Genomic DNA, 19,648 nt, shown 5'->3' on the forward strand with positions numbered 1-19,648 from the left:
CAGTAGTTGTTGGTAAGCAATAATAACATATATTATACACATCATCATTATGCCATCATCATCCTTGGAAACAAAATGTTCCTTATGGCCAGTTTAAAAGGGTGCGCTGTAATTGCAGCTCTTTGTCCGATTATGAATCACAGAGTCTTGTTTTAAAAGAGCGGTTTAAGGAAAAACATTACCCTGAACATGTTATCGAAAATGTTTTTTTAAGGGCCAGATCTGATGATAGGGACAATTATTTCACTAGTCCCAGAAGACAGTCAGGAACCAATAATAATGATTTTAACAGAGATCCCCTTTTTATTACCCAGTATAATTGCAATCACAACCTAATTAGACAGATTGTAACTAAACATTGGAACATTTTGCTTAAGGACCCCATTTTGAACAAATCATTAGTAACTAAACCTAGAGTAGTGTACAGAAGGGATCCCACCCTTAAAACAATGCTAGCTCCCAGTAAGGTAGTGAAACATAGACATCTGTCACCCTGTGTCAAAACTACAACACTTAAATCGCGATGTGGGTCCTTCAGATGCAGACTAGCCCAATGTAAGATGTGCAAATTTGTTGGTGACCAAAGAAAGACTTTTAGGTCTAGTGTCACCAACAAATCTTACACCATTATTGGCCATGCATCTTGTGCCTCCAACCATGTAGTTTATCTACTTACTTGTGTCTGTGGGGTGCAATATGTCGGGCACACCTGTAGGCGTCTCAGTACCAGATGGTCTGAGCACCATCGGAATATGAAGAACAACTATAGACTGCATAGTGTCTCGAGACATTGTAATGATGCCCACAAGGGAGACCTTAACTGCTTCTCTGTGGTTCCTATTGAATTTGTTCCTAAATCACATCTATACAACCATTTCTTCAGACTCAGGCAGAGGGAGACCTACTGGATTAATTTGCTGAAAAGCATGCATCCGGATGGCCTAAATCTCTGTGTTGATTTGGCCGCTTTCTCTTAATGTTCTTGTTTCCCTCTGCCTAAGTCTGATGTTTTGTCCGTATTATTATTATTTTCATTAATATATTTTAATCACCTTATGTATTAATATCATTAGAGGTTTCTTTTTGGTACATTATCGATATATCACTATGTACTTCTGTACGAACTCACATGAAAACTGCATGTGTCATTTTTTGGTTGTTTCTTTATACAGTATTTATCCTTATTTTTTTCCATGCGAAATCGTATTTGTATATATTTATTTATAAAATTGCATTGGTTACTGTTTACATACAATACACGAACCGCATGTGTCATTTTTTGGTTGCTTTTATTTATATTTATTCTTATTTCTACTTCCATGCGAAATCGCATTTATATATACCTGTATATATATTCATAAAACTGCATTGGTTACTGTTTACAATACACGAACCACCAACATTTGTACTTCATAGATCTATGTCCCAATGTTGGTTATTGATCGTTTTTATTGAGTTTTGTATGCTATGTCTTATTTTTATTTTTCATTTTTATATACTTTCATTCTAATTAGATTACTGTGTATAATATATGTATGTTATTATTGCTTACCAACAACTACTGGGTAGATCTACTCTTTAATCTTGTATTTCGTAAAGCCTGATCATATATATATCTTTTATTATCATTGCCTTGTACCTATCACAGCTGGTACTACTTGCACACGCCTCACTTCTGGGCTTGTTTAATTGGTTTAGCCCTTGCTCCTTTTTGAGAGCCATACGATTGGTTGCGAAAGGGGTGTGTACGTAGATCGGCCTGTGATTGGACAATCTACTTGTTAAATAGAGCGGGTTATCATTTTGTATTATTAGCCTGATGAAACGACCGGAAGGTCGAGAAACGCGTTGCTCCTAATTGCATACTATGCATATGTTTTTAAATTCTGGTTTTAAATAAATCCCTTTTACTGTGATATTCCTGCTCTTCGTTTGCCGTTATTTGGTTGGTCCGCCTGCCTGTCTTCAAAATGTGAAGCCGGTGATTGGACGCACCACGGACGGCTTTTCTGTGACGTGTTGCAGTTAGCGGTTGCTGATTGGGTCCTGGACTCCTGGGTTTTCTCCTGCTGGCTTGTCTGTCGGGCGACTAAGGTCCCGTCCTGCGTTGTGAGGCATACCTTTATGCCGCCACTCTTGTGAGTACCTCAGCTCTGGGCTGTTTGTGTCTATTATCCTCCCTGTGACGAGCGATACTGTCCCATAAGGCGCCTCTCTTCTTTCTGTCCTCACAGATTTTTACTTTGTCTTCTCCCCTAAGAGTGCTGCCTCGCCTCTCGAGTGTATTGTTGGCTCAAGAACCTCCTCATCTTTGCGATCATCCACTGGTCAAGCCTCACTCCACCATTTGCGCACCTCCAAGAGAGTCCACTTTCTCTTTTTCTCATTTGGCTTCTATAGGCTGTGCCTCTGTCACTCTTTTCACACACCCCTCCCCGCTACAGGCTGTACCTCTCTCTCTCTTCTGATTTTTCCCTGCTACAGGCTGTGCCTCTGTCACTCTTCTCATTATCCCCTGCTAAAGGCTGTGCCTCTCTCTCTTCTGATTCTCCCCTACTACAGGCTGTGCCTCTGTCACTCTTCTCATTCCCCCCTGCTATAGGCTGTACCTCTGTCTCTTTTCTGATTTTCCCCTGCTACAGGCTGTGCCTCTGTCACTATGGCTGTTAATGCTTTTGAAGTAATCAGTAAAGTAATCTGCTAATCATTCTGAAGTCATCAACCATAATTATTTACGTTAGCTCATTACTTCACAAGCCTGATGATGTGCAAATGATCTCTAAAGCAGTTTGATGATCATCAAATGACTCCAGGATGGTCTCTAAAGTAATCCTGTTTGTCTTGGGTTGCATTTTGCCTTAGTTTGCACTTAGTTTGACAGGCTGTGCCTCTGTCACTCTTCTCATTCTCCCCTGCTACAGGCTGTGCCTCTCTCTCTCTTCTGATTCTCCCCTGCTACATGCTGTGCCTCTGTCACTCTTCTCATTCTCCCCTGCTACAGGCTGTGCCTCTCTCTCTCTTCTGATTCTCCCCTGCTACAGGCTGTGCCTCTGTCATGCTTTTCATTCTCCCCTGCTACAGGCTGTGCCTCTCTCTCTCTTCTGATTCTCCCCTGCTACAGGCTGTGCCTCTCTCATTCTTCTGATTCTCCCCTGCTACAGGCTGTGCCTCTCTCACTCTTCTCATTCTCCCCTGCTACAGGCTGTGCCTCTCTCTCTCTCTTCTGATTCTCCCCTGCTACAGGCTGTGCCTCTCTCTCTCACTCTTCTCATTCTCCCCTGCTACAGGCTGTGCCTCTCTCTCTATCTTCTGATTCTCCCTGCTACAGGCTGTGCCTCTCTCTATCTTCTGATTCTCCCCTGCTATAGGCTGTGCCTCTCTCACTTTTCTTATTTTCCCCTGCTACAGGCTGTGCCTCTCTCCCTCTTCTCATTCTCCCCTGCTACAGGCTGTGCCTCTCTCCCTCTTCTAATTCTCCCCTGCTACAGGCTGTGCCTCTCTCTCTCTTCTGATTCTCCCCAGCTACAGGCTGTGCCTCTCTCACTCTTCTCATTATCTCCTGCTACAGGCTGTGCCTCTGTCACTCTTTTCATTCCCCCCTGCTACATGCTGTGCCTCTCTCTTCTGATTCTCCCCTGCTACAGGCTGTGCCTCTCTCATTCTTCTCATTATCTCCTGCTACAGGCTGTTCCTCTGTCACTCTTTTCATTGTCCCCTGCTACATACTGTGCCTCTCTCTTCTGATTCTCCCCTGCTACAGGCTGTGCCTCTCTCTCTGTTCTGATTCTCCCCTGCTACAGGCTGTGCCTCTCACTCTTCTCATTCTCCCCTGCTACAGGCTGTGCCTCTCTCACTCTCCTCATTCTCTCCTGCTACATGCTGTGCCTCTCTCTCTCTCTCTTCTGATTCTCCCCTGCTACAGGCTGTGCCTCTCTCACTCTTCTCATTCTCCCCTGCTACAAGTTGTGCCTCTCTCTCCCTCTTCTGATTCTCCCCTGCTACAGGCTGTGCCTCTCTCACTCTTCTCATTCTCCCCTGCTACAGGCTGTGCCTCTCTCTCTATCTTCTGATTCTCCCTGCTACAGGCTGTGCCTCTCTCTCTCTTCTGATTCTCCCCTGCAACAGGCTGTGCCTCTCTCTCTGTTCTGATTCTCCCCTGCTACAGGCTGTGCCTCTCTCTATCTTCTGATTCTCCCCTGCTACAGGTTGTGCCTCTCTCTATCTTCTGATTCTCCCCTGCTACAGGCTGTGCCTCTCTCACTCTTCTCCTTCTCCCCTGCTACAGGCTGTGCCTCTCTCACTTTTCTCATTCTCCCCTGCTACAGGCTGTGCCTCTCTCCCTCTTCTCATTCTCCCCTGCTACAGGCTGTGCCTCTCTCTCTCTATTCTGATTCTCCCCAGCTACAGGCTGTGCCTCTCTCTTCTGATTCTCCCCTGCTACAGGCTGTGCCTCTCTCTTCTGATTCTCCCCTGCTACAGGCTGTGCCTCTCTTACTCTTCTCATTATCTCCTGCTACAGATTGTGCCTCTGTCACTTTTTTCATTCTCCCCTGCTACATGCTCCTCTCTCTTCTGATTCTCCCCTGCTACAGGCTGTGCCTCTCACTCTCTGTTCTGATTCTCCCCTGCTACAGGCTGTGCCTCTCACTCTTCTCATTCTCCCCTGCTACAGGTTGTGCCTCTCTCACTCTTCTCATTCTCTCCTGCTACAGGCTGTGCCTCTCTCACTCTTCTCATTCTCTCCTGCTACAGGCTGTGCCACTCTCAATCTTCTCATTCTCCCCTGCTACATGCTGTGCCTCTCTCACTCTTCTCATTCTCTCCTGCTACCGGCTGTGCCTCTCTCACTCTTCTCATTCTCTCCTACTACAGGCTGTGCCTCTCTCACTCTTTTCATTCTCACCTGCTACACGCTGTGCCTCTCTCACTCTTCTGATTCTCCCCTGCTACAGGCTGTGCCTCTCTCACTCTTCTCATTCTCTCCTGCTACACGCTGTGCCTCTCTCACTCTTCTCATTCTCCCCTACTACAAGATGTGCCTCTCTAACTCTTCTCATACTCTCCTGCTACAGGCTGTGCCTCTCACTCTTCTCATTCTCCCCTGCTACAAGATGTGCCTCTCTCACTCTTCTCATTCTCCCCTGCTACAGGCTGTTCCTCTCTCACTCTTCTAATTCTCTTCTCATTCTCTCCTGCTACACGCTGTGCCTCTCTCACTCTTCTGATTCTCCCCTGCTACAAGTTGTGCCTCTCTCTCTCTCTTCTGATTCTCCCCTGCTACAGGCTGTGCCTCTCTCTCTCACTCTTCTCATTCTCCCCTGCTACAGGCTGTGCCTCTCTCTCTATCTTCTGATTCTCCCTGCTACAGGCTGTGCCTCTCTCTATCTTCTGATTCTCCCCTGCTATAGGCTGTGCCTCTCTCACTTTTCTTATTTTCCCCTGCTACAGGCTGTGCCTCTCTCCCTCTTCTCATTCTCCCCTGCTACAGGCTGTGCCTCTCTCCCTCTTCTAATTCTCCCCTGCTACAGGCTGTGCCTCTCTCTCTCTTCTGATTCTCCCCAGCTACAGGCTGTGCCTCTCTCACTCTTCTCATTATCTCCTGCTACAGGCTGTGCCTCTGTCACTCTTTTCATTCCCCCCTGCTACATGCTGTGCCTCTCTCTTCTGATTCTCCCCTGCTACAGGCTGTGCCTCTCTCATTCTTCTCATTATCTCCTGCTACAGGCTGTTCCTCTGTCACTCTTTTCATTGTCCCCTGCTACATACTGTGCCTCTCTCTTCTGATTCTCCCCTGCTACAGGCTGTGCCTCTCTCTCTGTTCTGATTCTCCCCTGCTACAGGCTGTGCCTCTCACTCTTCTCATTCTCCCCTGCTACAGGCTGTGCCTCTCTCACTCTCCTCATTCTCTCCTGCTACATGCTGTGCCTCTCTCTCTCTCTCTTCTGATTCTCCCCTGCTACAGGCTGTGCCTCTCTCACTCTTCTCATTCTCCCCTGCTACAAGTTGTGCCTCTCTCTCCCTCTTCTGATTCTCCCCTGCTACAGGCTGTGCCTCTCTCACTCTTCTCATTCTCCCCTGCTACAGGCTGTGCCTCTCTCTCTATCTTCTGATTCTCCCTGCTACAGGCTGTGCCTCTCTCTCTCTTCTGATTCTCCCCTGCAACAGGCTGTGCCTCTCTCTCTGTTCTGATTCTCCCCTGCTACAGGCTGTGCCTCTCTCTATCTTCTGATTCTCCCCTGCTACAGGTTGTGCCTCTCTCTATCTTCTGATTCTCCCCTGCTACAGGCTGTGCCTCTCTCACTCTTCTCCTTCTCCCCTGCTACAGGCTGTGCCTCTCTCACTTTTCTCATTCTCCCCTGCTACAGGCTGTGCCTCTCTCCCTCTTCTCATTCTCCCCTGCTACAGGCTGTGCCTCTCTCTCTCTATTCTGATTCTCCCCAGCTACAGGCTGTGCCTCTCTCTTCTGATTCTCCCCTGCTACAGGCTGTGCCTCTCTCTTCTGATTCTCCCCTGCTACAGGCTGTGCCTCTCTTACTCTTCTCATTATCTCCTGCTACAGATTGTGCCTCTGTCACTTTTTTCATTCTCCCCTGCTACATGCTCCTCTCTCTTCTGATTCTCCCCTGCTACAGGCTGTGCCTCTCACTCTCTGTTCTGATTCTCCCCTGCTACAGGCTGTGCCTCTCACTCTTCTCATTCTCCCCTGCTACAGGTTGTGCCTCTCTCACTCTTCTCATTCTCTCCTGCTACAGGCTGTGCCTCTCTCACTCTTCTCATTCTCTCCTGCTACAGGCTGTGCCACTCTCAATCTTCTCATTCTCCCCTGCTACATGCTGTGCCTCTCTCACTCTTCTCATTCTCTCCTGCTACCGGCTGTGCCTCTCTCACTCTTCTCATTCTCTCCTACTACAGGCTGTGCCTCTCTCACTCTTTTCATTCTCACCTGCTACACGCTGTGCCTCTCTCACTCTTCTGATTCTCCCCTGCTACAGGCTGTGCCTCTCTCACTCTTCTCATTCTCTCCTGCTACACGCTGTGCCTCTCTCACTCTTCTCATTCTCCCCTGCTACAAGATGTGCCTCTCTAACTCTTCTCATACTCTCCTGCTACAGGCTGTGCCTCTCACTCTTCTCATTCTCCCCTGCTACAAGATGTGCCTCTCTCACTCTTCTCATTCTCCCCTGCTACAGGCTGTTCCTCTCTCACTCTTCTTATTCTCTTCTCATTCTCTCCTGCTACACGCTGTGCCTCTCTCACTCTTCTGATTCTCCCCTGCTACAAGATGTGCCTCTCTCACTCTTCTCATACTCTCCTGCTACAGGCTGTGCCTCTGTCACACTCTTTTCATTCCCCCCTGCTACAGGCTGTGCCTCTGTCACTCTTTTCATTCCCCCCTGCTACTGCCACTGTCACTATGGCTGTTCATGCTTGTGAAGTAATCAGTAAAGTAATCTGCTAATCATTCTGAAGTCATCACCAAGAATTGTTTACCTTAGCTTATTACTTCACAAGCCTGATGATGTGCAAATGATTTCTAGAGCAGTTTGATGATCATCAAATGACTCCAGGATGGTCTCTAAAGTAATCCTGTTTATCTTGGGTTGCATTTTGGCTTAGTTTGCACAATATAAAGCAGAAGAGTTACATGTTTGCCATTTCTTTTTTAACACAGTTTAAAAGTTAGATAACAAATATAAAAAACCTCAGGATTACAGAGAAATGGTATCACTAATCCAATAAAACGTAAACTGATAATTAAAAAGCTAGGTGAACTAGAACCGAGTATATACAGGAAACCTACTTAAAAGATATTGAGATCCCAAAACTGAGATGTAGATGGATAGGCGAGGTTATCGCTACCCCATGTCGCGGTAGGAAATTAGGTGTTGCAATACTCCTGAATAAAATTTATCATATCAAATACTACAGACGGATGTAGATCAGGAAGCAAGATATATAATTTTGCAAATTAGGATAAAAGAGATGAGATTTGTTTTCTGCAATATCTATGCACCGAATAATTTCTCCAAAAATTTTTGGGAAAAATTGAAGAGTAAATTATTATTATTTATATCAGACAATCTAGTGATCGGGGGCGACTTTAATCTTTCGTTCTGTCCTGAACTTGATAGGTTTTCAAAAAAAAACATAGCGGTATATAACAGTCAAGCTAAATACATGAAACAATTTTGTTATCAGCTGAAACTTAATGATGTATGGAGACTTCAAAACCCTGACCAGTGTATATATACTTGTGAATCCAAAAAATACAGAACATTTTCAAGAATAGATTATTTACTAGTAGCTGAATCTCTCTCTATACAGAAAGTTAAGGCTATAATAGGTGATATAGTGATATCCGACCACGCGATCATCTCACTGTCATTTCTCTCTTCCGAAATCCCAGTGCATAAAAATGTAACTATTATATTCCCATGGTTTATGTATAAGAATATTAGATTTAATTTGTGGTTAAAACAGAAATGGAAAGATTATTGTACCTTTAATATAGCATATTTTCAGAGAATCGAAACCTTCTGGGAAGCCTCTAAGGCGTATCTAAGGGGGGAAATTAAGGCCTATATGTGCAAAAAAAAATGCAAAGATAAAAAGAGAGAAATCCAACTTGCTAAACAAGTCAAGAATAGTTATCAAAAATACGTTAGAAATTCATCGCGTCCACTTTGGGAAAAATATTCTAGTGCCAGACAGGAACGGGATGTTTTTCTTAAGCAAAAATCCCTGGAGGAAGAGAGAAAATTAAACCTACGATACAAAGGACACTTTGGCTATTCAGCTAAATTTCTTGCTAAACTAGTTAAGGGTAGAAAGAAAAAAAACTATATACTAGCAATTAGAGATCAAGATATTAGATACACCGGAGTATCGGATATCAACCAAACGCTATTTGCGTTTTATCAAATACACGCAAAGTACCAATCATGCACAGAATCAAGAAAAATTTTGGTCTCAAATACAAATCCCTAGAGTCTCACAAGATCTCGTGGTGGCGTTGAACGCTCCCATTTCAGTAAATGAGATAGCGGAAGCAATTGATAAGACCAAATTGAATAAAGCCGCCGGACCGGATTGTTTGCCTGCAGAGTATTATAAAATACTGGCAGATGAAATCCAACCTACTTTAGAAAAATTGTTTAATAGCTATTATAGGAATGGAAATATACCTTCAAAATACTTCGCGGCTGCAAACATTTCTCTGATTCTTAAAAAAGGGAAAGATGCAGAGGATCCAGGTTCATACAGACCAATTTCCGTTCTCAATACGGACTATAAAATACTATCCTCGATCTTGGCATCTAGATTAATGTTATGTCTTGATGAAGTGATACATTCAGATCAGTCAGGGTTTATGGCCTCAAGAAATGTCTCCAAAAATACAAGGAAAGTGATAAACTTATTAGATTATATATGGAATATTCGCCAAAATCCAGGTAGATATTTTGAATATGATTGTGCAATCTTAACCCTTGATGCTGTTAAAGCTTTTGATTCTATAGAATGGGATTATCTATTTACGGCCCTCGAAAAGTTTGGTTTTAAAAATGATTTTGTCCGGTTCATTCGTAATATCTATAAGTGTCCTATATCTTATCTCTTAATTAATAATAATCTTACTTCAGGGATAAGACTGAAAAAAGGTACTAGGCAAGGGTGCCCTCTGTCCCCCCTCCTATTCAACCTAGCATTAGAACCTCTGGCAATCAAGTTACGGGATACTCTAGAAGGCATTTCTATCGGTCAGAATGTCCTTAAAACGTTATTATATGCAGACGACATATTGATCTTTCTTTATAATACACCCAAAGCTATCCCAAGTGTGACAGACTGCTTGAATTTTTTCAGTTCTTTCTCGGGCTATAAAGTAAATAATAATAAAAGTGAATTGATGTGGCTTTATAAAACAAGTAATACAGTTGATAATCTGGAATTTAAAGAGGTAGACTCTCTTAGATATTTAGGAATATATCTCCATAGGAATCCTGAAAGATGGTATGATCTTAATTTTTTCCCACTATTTCAGAAAATAAAAGCCGACTTGAAACTGTGGTCCACTCTTCCATTATCATTGACAGCGAGAGTGAATCTTATAAAGACAATAATCTTTCCCCGGCTTCTTTTTCTTTTACAGAATTTGCCATTGCTTCTTTATAAAACTGATATACGGAAATTAAATTCTAGCTTTTCACAATTTATTTGGCATAACAGGAAAAAACCACGTATTGCATTAGAAAAACTGATGCAACCTCGTGAAGCAGCTGGTTTAGCCTTGCCTAATATAATGTTTTACAATTTTGCAGCTTTAGGTAAAATAGCGCTGGATTGGCTTATGGAAACAAGTTGGTTCTCTACACTAGAATTGGAGAGTAGTATAGTCTCCCCCTTTTCTCTTAAGGCGTTATTGCATATTCAACCCAAAGCAATACCCTACAAGGTCAAGAGTTTAATATCAGTTAATAATGTAGTCCTTGCCTGGCAAAAAATTTGTTCCATCTTGGGTCTTGATTATTCTTTTTCGGATTATTTACCTTTAATAGGCAATCCTGAATTTCCCCCCGGAAATAACCAGCAGATATTTAGAGAATGGTACAACAAAAATCTTAAGGCAGTTTCGCAATTCCTAACGGAAGAGCGACAAATAATCTCTTTTGATACTCTGAAAGCTCGATTTGATTTATCAAGTAATAATTTTTATCCCTACCTACAAGTATATCATTTTATATCATCTAAGGGGTGGAATGGTGGTGAGATGGTCGCGTGGTCGGAATTAAAAACAATTATGGTCATTGCTCAAATCAAGTCCCCTTCGATCTCATTATTATATAGTATTATGCTCGCCAAACAAAGTGATTCCCTAATGCAAAAATTATCTGTAAAATGGATAAATATGATTCCGAATATAGATCCTGAATTATTAAAAGATAGTTGTAAAACACTTAACAAATGTCGTATTCCAATTAGTTGGAAAGAAGGTCATATGAAATTACTTAATAATTATTATTACACACCATGGAAAATGGCTAAAATGTATATGGGTCAAGATTTCTTCTGCCCGCGATGTGTTCTCATGAATGCAGATATTCTACATATGTTGTGGTTTTGCCCGAGGATTCAACAATTTTGGAAGAAAGTGATTTTTTGGATTAATAGATTGTATTTAACTAACATACAATTTGAAGTTGAGGATATCTTTCTGTTAGTCCGGTCTAGGCAAAGGACAGCTCCAGCAAATAGAATTTTAAACACTATCATTTTACTGGTCAGGCAATTTATAGTGAGGAATTGGAAAGCAAAAAAGCTCCCTGGCTTCTCATGTTTTATTAAAGAAATTCAGTCGCAGATTATATTTGAATCTTTCCATCTGTCGGATGCAAGTGAAAAAGAATGTAAACAATTTTTATGGGGTTGGTTACCTATAATTAAAATATACCCAGAGGACGTGCAAAAGTTAATACTATACCCATTTTTAAGTACTGATTGTTTTTTTGATCTGGTATTATTAGGAGATTTCCCAACAGATTGGGTTTCAAGCTATAGGTAGAACAACTTTCAGGTTGAGAAGTTAGAGAATGAAATAGAGGTGATAGAAAATCGATATAGTAAAAGATCCCGAGTTGAGGGAAGAGAGATGGATTAAAATTGATATCCAAGAGAGGCAATGTAATTAGGAGAAAGGAGGAGGGAGAGAGGAGAGGGGAACATAGGAGAGAATTATATATATATTTTTTTTTATTTTTTTTTCGTCCTGGTTTTTTTTTGCTCTGTTTTGTTTTATTTTGTGTTATTCTTTATCGTTTTTTTTTTTTGTTTGTTTTGTTCTATTTTGTTTTATTTTGTCTTGTTTTGTCTTGTTCTGTTTTGTTTTGTTTGGTCTTGTTTTGTGTTCGTTTTGTTCTGTTCTGTCTTGACTTGTCTTGTCTTGTCTCGTCTGAGTGTGTTTTTTGTTTCCTAGCCGATGATAAAAAGTGCTTCCAGAGTTAAAAGAGTTGATCGTTACATTATAATTTGTTTTTAATATATATTGAGAATGATGTAATCTAATCATATTTTTTGTTTTACGCTGTTTATTTGTTTACACCACGCGTGTATTTGTGGTATATTTGTTTACATCCTGTGTGGTGTAGTTCTATATTGATATGGAAGAACTTTCCTTGCTTTGCTTTATACTCTGGTAGCCACAAATAAATAAATATTAAAAAAAAAAAAAAAAGGATTACAGAGAAATGCAGCCACTACAAAAATGTACAGGTCTAGCTATATATTTTGCGCACTAAACTGAAGTGCATGATACGGCATGTCAAGAAGACAATAGTATCACTGATCTGTGAATAGGCACCACTTTTGTCACATGGTACAAGAATTCTTAAATTCCAAGATGGTGGCGCCCAATAAGAAGAGAGCTTAACTAATCAGTACTTTTGAAGTGTTAAAATAAGAGAATAGCTTTGAAGAGAGTTGCAAATTTCCATAAGTTCTATAAATAATGTTTTATTGGAGTAGAGCCAGTTTCATTTTTTTATAAATATTGTCTATGGCTGCTTTCTCACTACAACATACCTCCCAACATTTGTGAGTGAGTTTAATGAACACAGGAGGTAGATAGGAGTCTGTCACCTTTTTGTGGGCGGAGCCATGTTGGGAGGGATCATGGGTGGTTAGTGGATGGGATTGTGGGTGTTTCCTGTTGATCTGTTGGTGTGTCTGGGCCGTTTCTGGGTGTTCCATGGGGGCAGCTAAGGGAAATTCTGTAAATAGAGACATTTGGCTGTCACAGAGGGACAGGGCTCAGAATCAGGGACTGTCCCTCTCATATAGGGACAGTTGAGAGGTCCCTATTTGAGAGGGTTATGGACAGTAAAGTCATAATTAGACATTCACGATTTAGACAGAGCATACAATTTTAAACAACTTTCCAATTTACTTCTATTATTTAATTTGCTTCCTTCTCTTGTAATCCCTTGCTGAAAGGTTTATCTAGGAAAGTTCAGGAGCAGCAAAGAACCTAGGTTCTAGTTGCTGATTGGTGGCTGCATATGTATCTAAATCATGAAAGAAAATTTGGGGATTTCATGCCCCTTTAAAGTAAAGGAAATAAATTACATTTGAAATTGAATCTTATCACTGCAAAATATGTTTAAGCAAAAAATAAAAAATAAATAAAATTGGAGCTGCAACTATATACTGTATAAGTTTCTGAGTGGCTCATTTGTTTGTCATATATTTTAAAATATTGCCTCTCCGTCCACAAAACCTAGAAATATATATGTAGTAAATAAATATTAGAAATTCAGCAATGGTCTAAGAAAGCCTTTTGAGTCCTGTTACTTGGTAGCTTCTTCCTTTTTCTAGCGCCATCTATGCATATTTATTGTTATGCACGGCCATCTCTACACAACAAGCACAGGACAGGACTCAGTAAATACTTCAGGCTGCACAACTCCTCCCCAACAACCACAGCACCACAAGTCTAGGCGTTGAGGGGAGTAGTTTAGCACATAGCACAATTGACTCTTTTTAAACTATTTTCCATTGGTGTTTTTTTAACTCCAGCCCAGTAAAATGCCAATAGACAGGCAGGGGAGGAGACAACACGGGGAAGTTGTGCTCACAATTACTGCTTATAAACTGCAACAGCTCAGTGCAGAGCCGACCAGCTGTACTTACTGACTTCTCTTCTTCTCGGATCCAGGACGCAGACATGTCCAAGCCCCTGACTGACCTGGAGAAGAGGAAGCAGATCAGCATCAGAGGCATAGTCGGGGTTGAGAATGTCTCTGAGCTGAAGAAAAACTTCAACAGGCACTTGCACTTCACTCTTGTTAAAGACAGGAATGTCGCCACCACCAGGGACTACTACTTCGCCCTGGCCCACACTGTGCGAGATCACCTGGTGGGCAGGTGGATCAGGACCCAGCAGTATTACTATGAGAAGGATCCCAAGGTACTGCGCAGTGCTATAACCGCAGCATTTAACCATCTCAACTGCAAAGTTTGACATTACCTGCTATCGCAAAGGGTTAATTGTTGTTTTTGTATTATTTTTTTTTTTTTAAAGTTGATTACTGTATAAACGTTTTCAGATTTTGTATTACAGGATCTCTTTGCATTAGGGTTAATATAAATATGATTATGTAGCATTTGTATTAATTAGTTGAATGTTTTATTATTAATTGGTGTGAAGATTAACTACAATTTAACTTCCTTTTTATAGCAGTGGACATAACGGTGTTACCAGTTCTACTTAGTTTGCTATATTTCATGTGTTTTTGCCTAGGTAATACCTTGCAATCCTTTTAATGAAAATTATTTATCTCATGTGAAACTGGGAGTGCTTTGCAATTTGCCAGAAAAAACACCCACACTTTAAAGTCCTGATTTACTTATATTTTCCAGACTTTCCAAAACTTGAAATACAGTTTTAGAACAGAACAGGCCATTAATGACAATGTGTACACCCCCCTTTGAAATCCTCTAAATGGCATAATGGCTTTAGGACACAAGTGCCATATAACAGGAAATTGGCAAATTGAATGTCCTCATTACTTCCTATGGCCTAATACCTGCTGTGCTGAATGTGTGGCTTTGCAGGGTTGCATGCAAATTCAGTTAAAGGGATAGGAAAGTCAAAATTTAACTTGCATGATTCAGATAGAACATGTCCTTTTAAGACGATTTTAAATGTGCTTCATTCTCTCAGTATCCATTGTTGAAAAAGAATATGCACATATCATACATCAGTGGGAGCTGCTGCTAATTGGTGCCTGCACACAGTCTCTTGTGATTGGCTAAGTAGATGTGTTCAGCTTCCTGCCAGTAGTACAGTGCTGTTCCTTCAGCAATGGATAACAAGAGAATGAAGCAAATTCAATAACCGAAGTAAATTGTAAAGTTGTTGAACATTTTATGTTCTATCTGAATCATAAAATAACATTTTTGGGTTTACTGTCCCTTTTAAAGGGACAGTATACACTTATTTTCATATAACTGAATGTAATAGACACTACTATAAAGAATAAGGTGCACAGATACTGATATAAAAATCCAGTATAAAACTGTTTAAAAACTTACTTAGAAGCTCTCAGTTTAGCTCTGCTGAAAAGGTAGCTGGAAAGCCCACTGCAAGTGGGAAATAAGACACTCCCCCTTTTGCATATGAAAAGACCCTTTACACAAACAGGAGCAAGCTGGAGAAGGTAGCTGATGGTATTCAAATAAAACTTTGGGGCTTGGTTAGGAGTCTGAAAATCAGAGCAATGTTCTTTAAAAATAAGCAAAATTATACATTTAAAAAAAAAAACTTTATAGGCTTTATAAATAGATCTACAAAACATTTATGCAAAGAAAAAATGAGTGTATAATGGCCCTTTAAGTATATGGTGCTTGTTTGGCCTATTGGAACCTGCTACAGCAAGATTAGTTCTTACTGAAGCTGGAGATCTATTAAAATCACCCAATAACCAAACCATTTAGTTCAGAAGTGTTGCAACCTGCCTGGAATCTTTTAATTCAGTGTTTAACTGTTATGGGGTCCCCCCTCCCCTTTTCTGCAAATGGCTAAAATGTGACCACTGCAGATTCACCACCCTGTACAAAATAATTGTACCTGTGCTCCTTCATGTGGCTTGTATGGTGAATAAGGGCTTTTTTATTAAAACTGTCTTTTCATGCCAAGTCCAGTGTATCTCTGCTCTTGGCAAGTTTAATTAAAACTGTTTGTTTAGGGTGTGGTTTTGGGAAAGCTCAGTTGTTTAACAAAATATTAAAGGGCTATAGACAGAAAAAGTTTCTGAAACTTAAAGTGAAGGTAAAGTGCGCTCTATCGCATTAGCTAATTACACTTGTCACCCTAAATGAATAGCACTTTAATTCATCATTTTTTTTCAATTCTAAGTATAAATCGAGTTTTAGCCTTTTATACTTACTTTAGTTCAATCCGTAAATACAACCTGTCTTTTTTTTTTTTTTTTTTTTTTTTTTTTTTGGCAGGTCACGTTTTTTCAGCACCCAATTGACAATCTGGCCGTTAGGCGGCCGTCAACCTACGTCATCAGACTCCTGGATGATCTGCGCATGCGTTTACATTATTTCTTGGGCTTGTAAGACAAGCGCGCTCCCGTTTTGCGCATGCCTATTGCAATCATGAATGATTTGCATTAACATAGTATATCACCGCATGCGCATTGCTGAGAGTAGTCGACGCAATGCGCATGCGCAATTTATAGGATCCTTGTGAAGTCGCTTTGGAGACACGTATAGAGCGGGTGGGACCGCTCTATACGTCACTCTCTCCAAGATAAGGAAATAGCTGATGGGAGGAGTAAGGAACATAACGGTGGGGTAATATAAACCTTTATTTTTACATAAACTTTTAATACATTCTGAAAAAAAAAGTTAGCGATTGCATTTTTTTAACTATTACTAATTCATTAGGGTTTATAGATGGGTACAACTTTACCTTCACTTTAAGTTTACACCCACTGTGTCTCTCTCAAACCGCAAAGAATGTGTAATACTGGAACAATTACTATTTTTACCTGGAACTCTAATGTGCTGCTTATACAGAATTTTGCAGTATTTTTAATTAGACTGCATCAGTAGAAGTACAAAAAAATTGCTTTAACATTTTATTACTGCATTTGTGTGTCCATATAACTATCAACAAATGGTAAAAATTCAGGGGGCAGCAATACACTACAGGGACATCGCTAAAAACATGAGCAATCAGTTGCCAGTAGTGTATTGCTGACCCCTGAGCCTACCTAGAGAACTTAAATTGATAATAGAAGTAAATTGAACAGTCTCAACCCCTTTGCGATAACTGCACCCGTGACACACGGGAATAGTGCGGTCTTGCTGCTGTATGAGACCTGTGCTCTTGGAAGACCATGGAACAACCAACGTACAGGGTTCAGCGCAACATTCCAAAGGGGCTGATGTCTTGCTCTATATCACAACTTTTTAAAGGGACACTAAACTCAAATTTGTTTTCTTTCAAGATTAACACAGAGCATGCAATTTTAAGCAACTTTCTAATTTACTATCGTTTTTTTCTTCGTTCTCTTGCTATCTTTATTTGAAAAAAAGAAATGTAAGGTTAGGAGCCGGCCCATTTTTGGTTCAGAACCTGGGTTATGCTTGCTTATTGGTTTGCTAAATGTAGCCACCAATCAGCAAGCCCTACCCAGGTGCTGAACCAAAAATAGGCCGGCTCCTAACCTTCCATTTCTGCTTTTTCAAATAAAGATAGTATGAGAATGAAGAAAAAATAGTATTAAATTAGAAAGTTGCTTAAAATTGAATGCTCTATCTAAACCATGAGAGAAAAAAAATTGGGTTTAGTGTCCCTTTTGACTTTCGTGTCCCCTTTAAGCCAGTGACTAATACCTTGTGGGCCAAGCTCCCTGTAGAGACCACGTGCCCCAAACTAACGTATCACTTGTATTCACATACAGCAAATTCACCCACTTAGGGCCAGATCACAAGTGGCGTGCAAGCGATATATGGTTGATTACGGCTGTTTGCATGCGTATTATGAGTTGAAAGTAAACACACTCTCTCAACCACACTTTAAACGTTCATCGTGTTAGCCCAACCTCAGTCTCTTAAAGCTGCATGCTCTCTGAATCTTGAAGCTTAATTTTGTCTGTAGTGTCGCATTTTAAATTCAGCTGCTTTGCAGCATAGAGGAGCTAAATACCCCTCAATTGAAATGGGCGAATCCTTCTGGATCTTTCAATTCAATGTGAAATTAATTATTCAGCAGATTTTGAATAATCTGTGGGAATTTATGCTTTTCTTAACCAAAATTGCACACACACGTAAGTAACAGTCTGCATAACATTTCTTACATTTATTTTACTTTATTTTTTTCATTTTAAAATGCCCTGATAACAGAGCTGAGACTTTTGCTGTCGGCATTCTGGTGACAAAGTACAATAAAGTTTTGAAATACTTTACTGGCTTTGACCTTCAACATTAGCACAGCAGTTCTGTACATTTGTCCGTACACACAAATAACCTGCTCTTCTGCACAATTACAAAATACTAAAGACTCCATTCATTTTGCTGAGATCCTGCACTGTCTGAAAACAATTTATTATTACAATGTGCTTTGCTAAGATTAGAAAAAAGCAATAGAGCTGGAATGCTATTAAATATGGTTTACATTTCCCACCTTGTAATGCCACTAATCCCACCTATAAATGTTTGTAAAGAATAAAACCAAACTGTATAATAGAAAAGCTTGAACCACTAAGTCCTTTATTAATTTTTAAAGGGACACAAACTCAATTTTTTTTTTCTTATGATTCAGAGCATACAATTTTAAGCAACTTTCCAATTTACTCCTATTATAAATTTGTTATCTCTGTTATCTTGCTATTTTTATTTGAAAAAGCAGGGATGTAAAGCTTAGGAGCAGGCCTAGTTTTGGTTTAGCAGCTGGGTAGCACCTGCTAATTGGTGGCTAAATGTATCCACCAATCAGCAAGCGCTACCCAGGTTCTGAGCCAAAAATGGGCCATTTCCTATGCTTACATTCTGCTTTTTTTTAAATAAAGATCGCAAGAGAACGAAGAAAAATTAATAGGAGTATATTAGAAAGTTGCTTAAAATTGCTATTCTATCTGAATCATGAAAGGGAAAAATGGGTTTTGTATCCATTAACTCTTTCACAAATTATTGCACCATATTGATGCTGCTATTCTGTTCTACAGAGAACCTACTACCTGTCTCTGGAATTTTACATGGGCCGCACATTACAGAACACAATGATAAACATGGGGCTGCAGAATGCTTGTGATGAGGCAATATATCAGGTAAAGTATGCATTGTCTGAAATCCACTGATACCATTTGTATGTTACATTGTCTCTTTTGTAATCTTTAATATAGCAGAGTAAAGGGAGATTTTCACTTTCTCTTCATTACAAAAAAAAAATTGTTTCCTCAAACTTAAAGGGACACTGAACCCACTTTTGTTGTGATTCAGTTAGAACATGCAATTTTAAACAAACTTTCTAATTTACGCCCATTAAATTTTCATTCTCTATCTTTATTTGAAAAGCAAGAATGTAAGTTTAGATGCTGGGTTGTTTTTGCTGATTGGTGGATACATGCACCCACCAATAAACAAGTGCTGTCCATTGTACTGAACCAAAAATCGTTGGTCTCCTTAGCTTAGATCCTTTTTTCAAATAAAGATAGCAAGAGAACGAAGAAAATTTGATATTAGGAGTAAATTAGAAAGTTGCTTAAAATTGCATGCTCTGATTGAATCGTGAAAAAAAAAAATTGACTTCAGTGTCCCTTTAAGTTCACCCTTCTTGCCATTCTTTTAAATCTATATGAATGGAATTTATATATAATTTTTTTTTTTTTCCCCTCAAGAAAATGTGATCTTAAGTTGAGGGCCAATATAGTGGTAAAATGACATGTAATTCTTTAAAGCCTGTCATTTTATTGCTGGTGCTTACCCAGTCACCAGCAGTGGTCATATAAACCAGCTAATACTTTTAATTGTAGGGTTGGTAATCAAAATTAAACATTAAAGTAATGGTAAAGTTTCCAATTCATAATAATTAGCTCTGGAATTTTATTAATCTGTCCTAATGAAGATGCGCTATTGCTTT

General features: G+C 40.2%; 1 protein-coding gene across 1 annotated transcript in view; it reads left to right on the forward strand.

Moving 5' to 3' along the window:
- Positions 1 to 13,593: 13,593 nt before the first annotated feature.
- Positions 13,594 to 19,648, forward strand: part of PYGL (glycogen phosphorylase L) — a 36,419-nt gene continuing 30,364 nt past the window's right edge. Inside the window, exons 1-2 of the mRNA XM_053697638.1 lie at positions 13,594 to 13,960; positions 18,735 to 18,836. Of these exons, the coding sequence (XP_053553613.1) occupies positions 13,718 to 13,960; positions 18,735 to 18,836 (345 nt within the window). The 5' untranslated portion in view covers positions 13,594 to 13,717. The remainder of the gene's footprint in view (positions 13,961 to 18,734; positions 18,837 to 19,648) is intronic.

This window comes from Bombina bombina, chromosome 1 (genome assembly GCF_027579735.1).
Source record: "Bombina bombina isolate aBomBom1 chromosome 1, aBomBom1.pri, whole genome shotgun sequence".
NCBI classification, from domain to species: domain Eukaryota; kingdom Metazoa; phylum Chordata; class Amphibia; order Anura; family Bombinatoridae; genus Bombina; species Bombina bombina.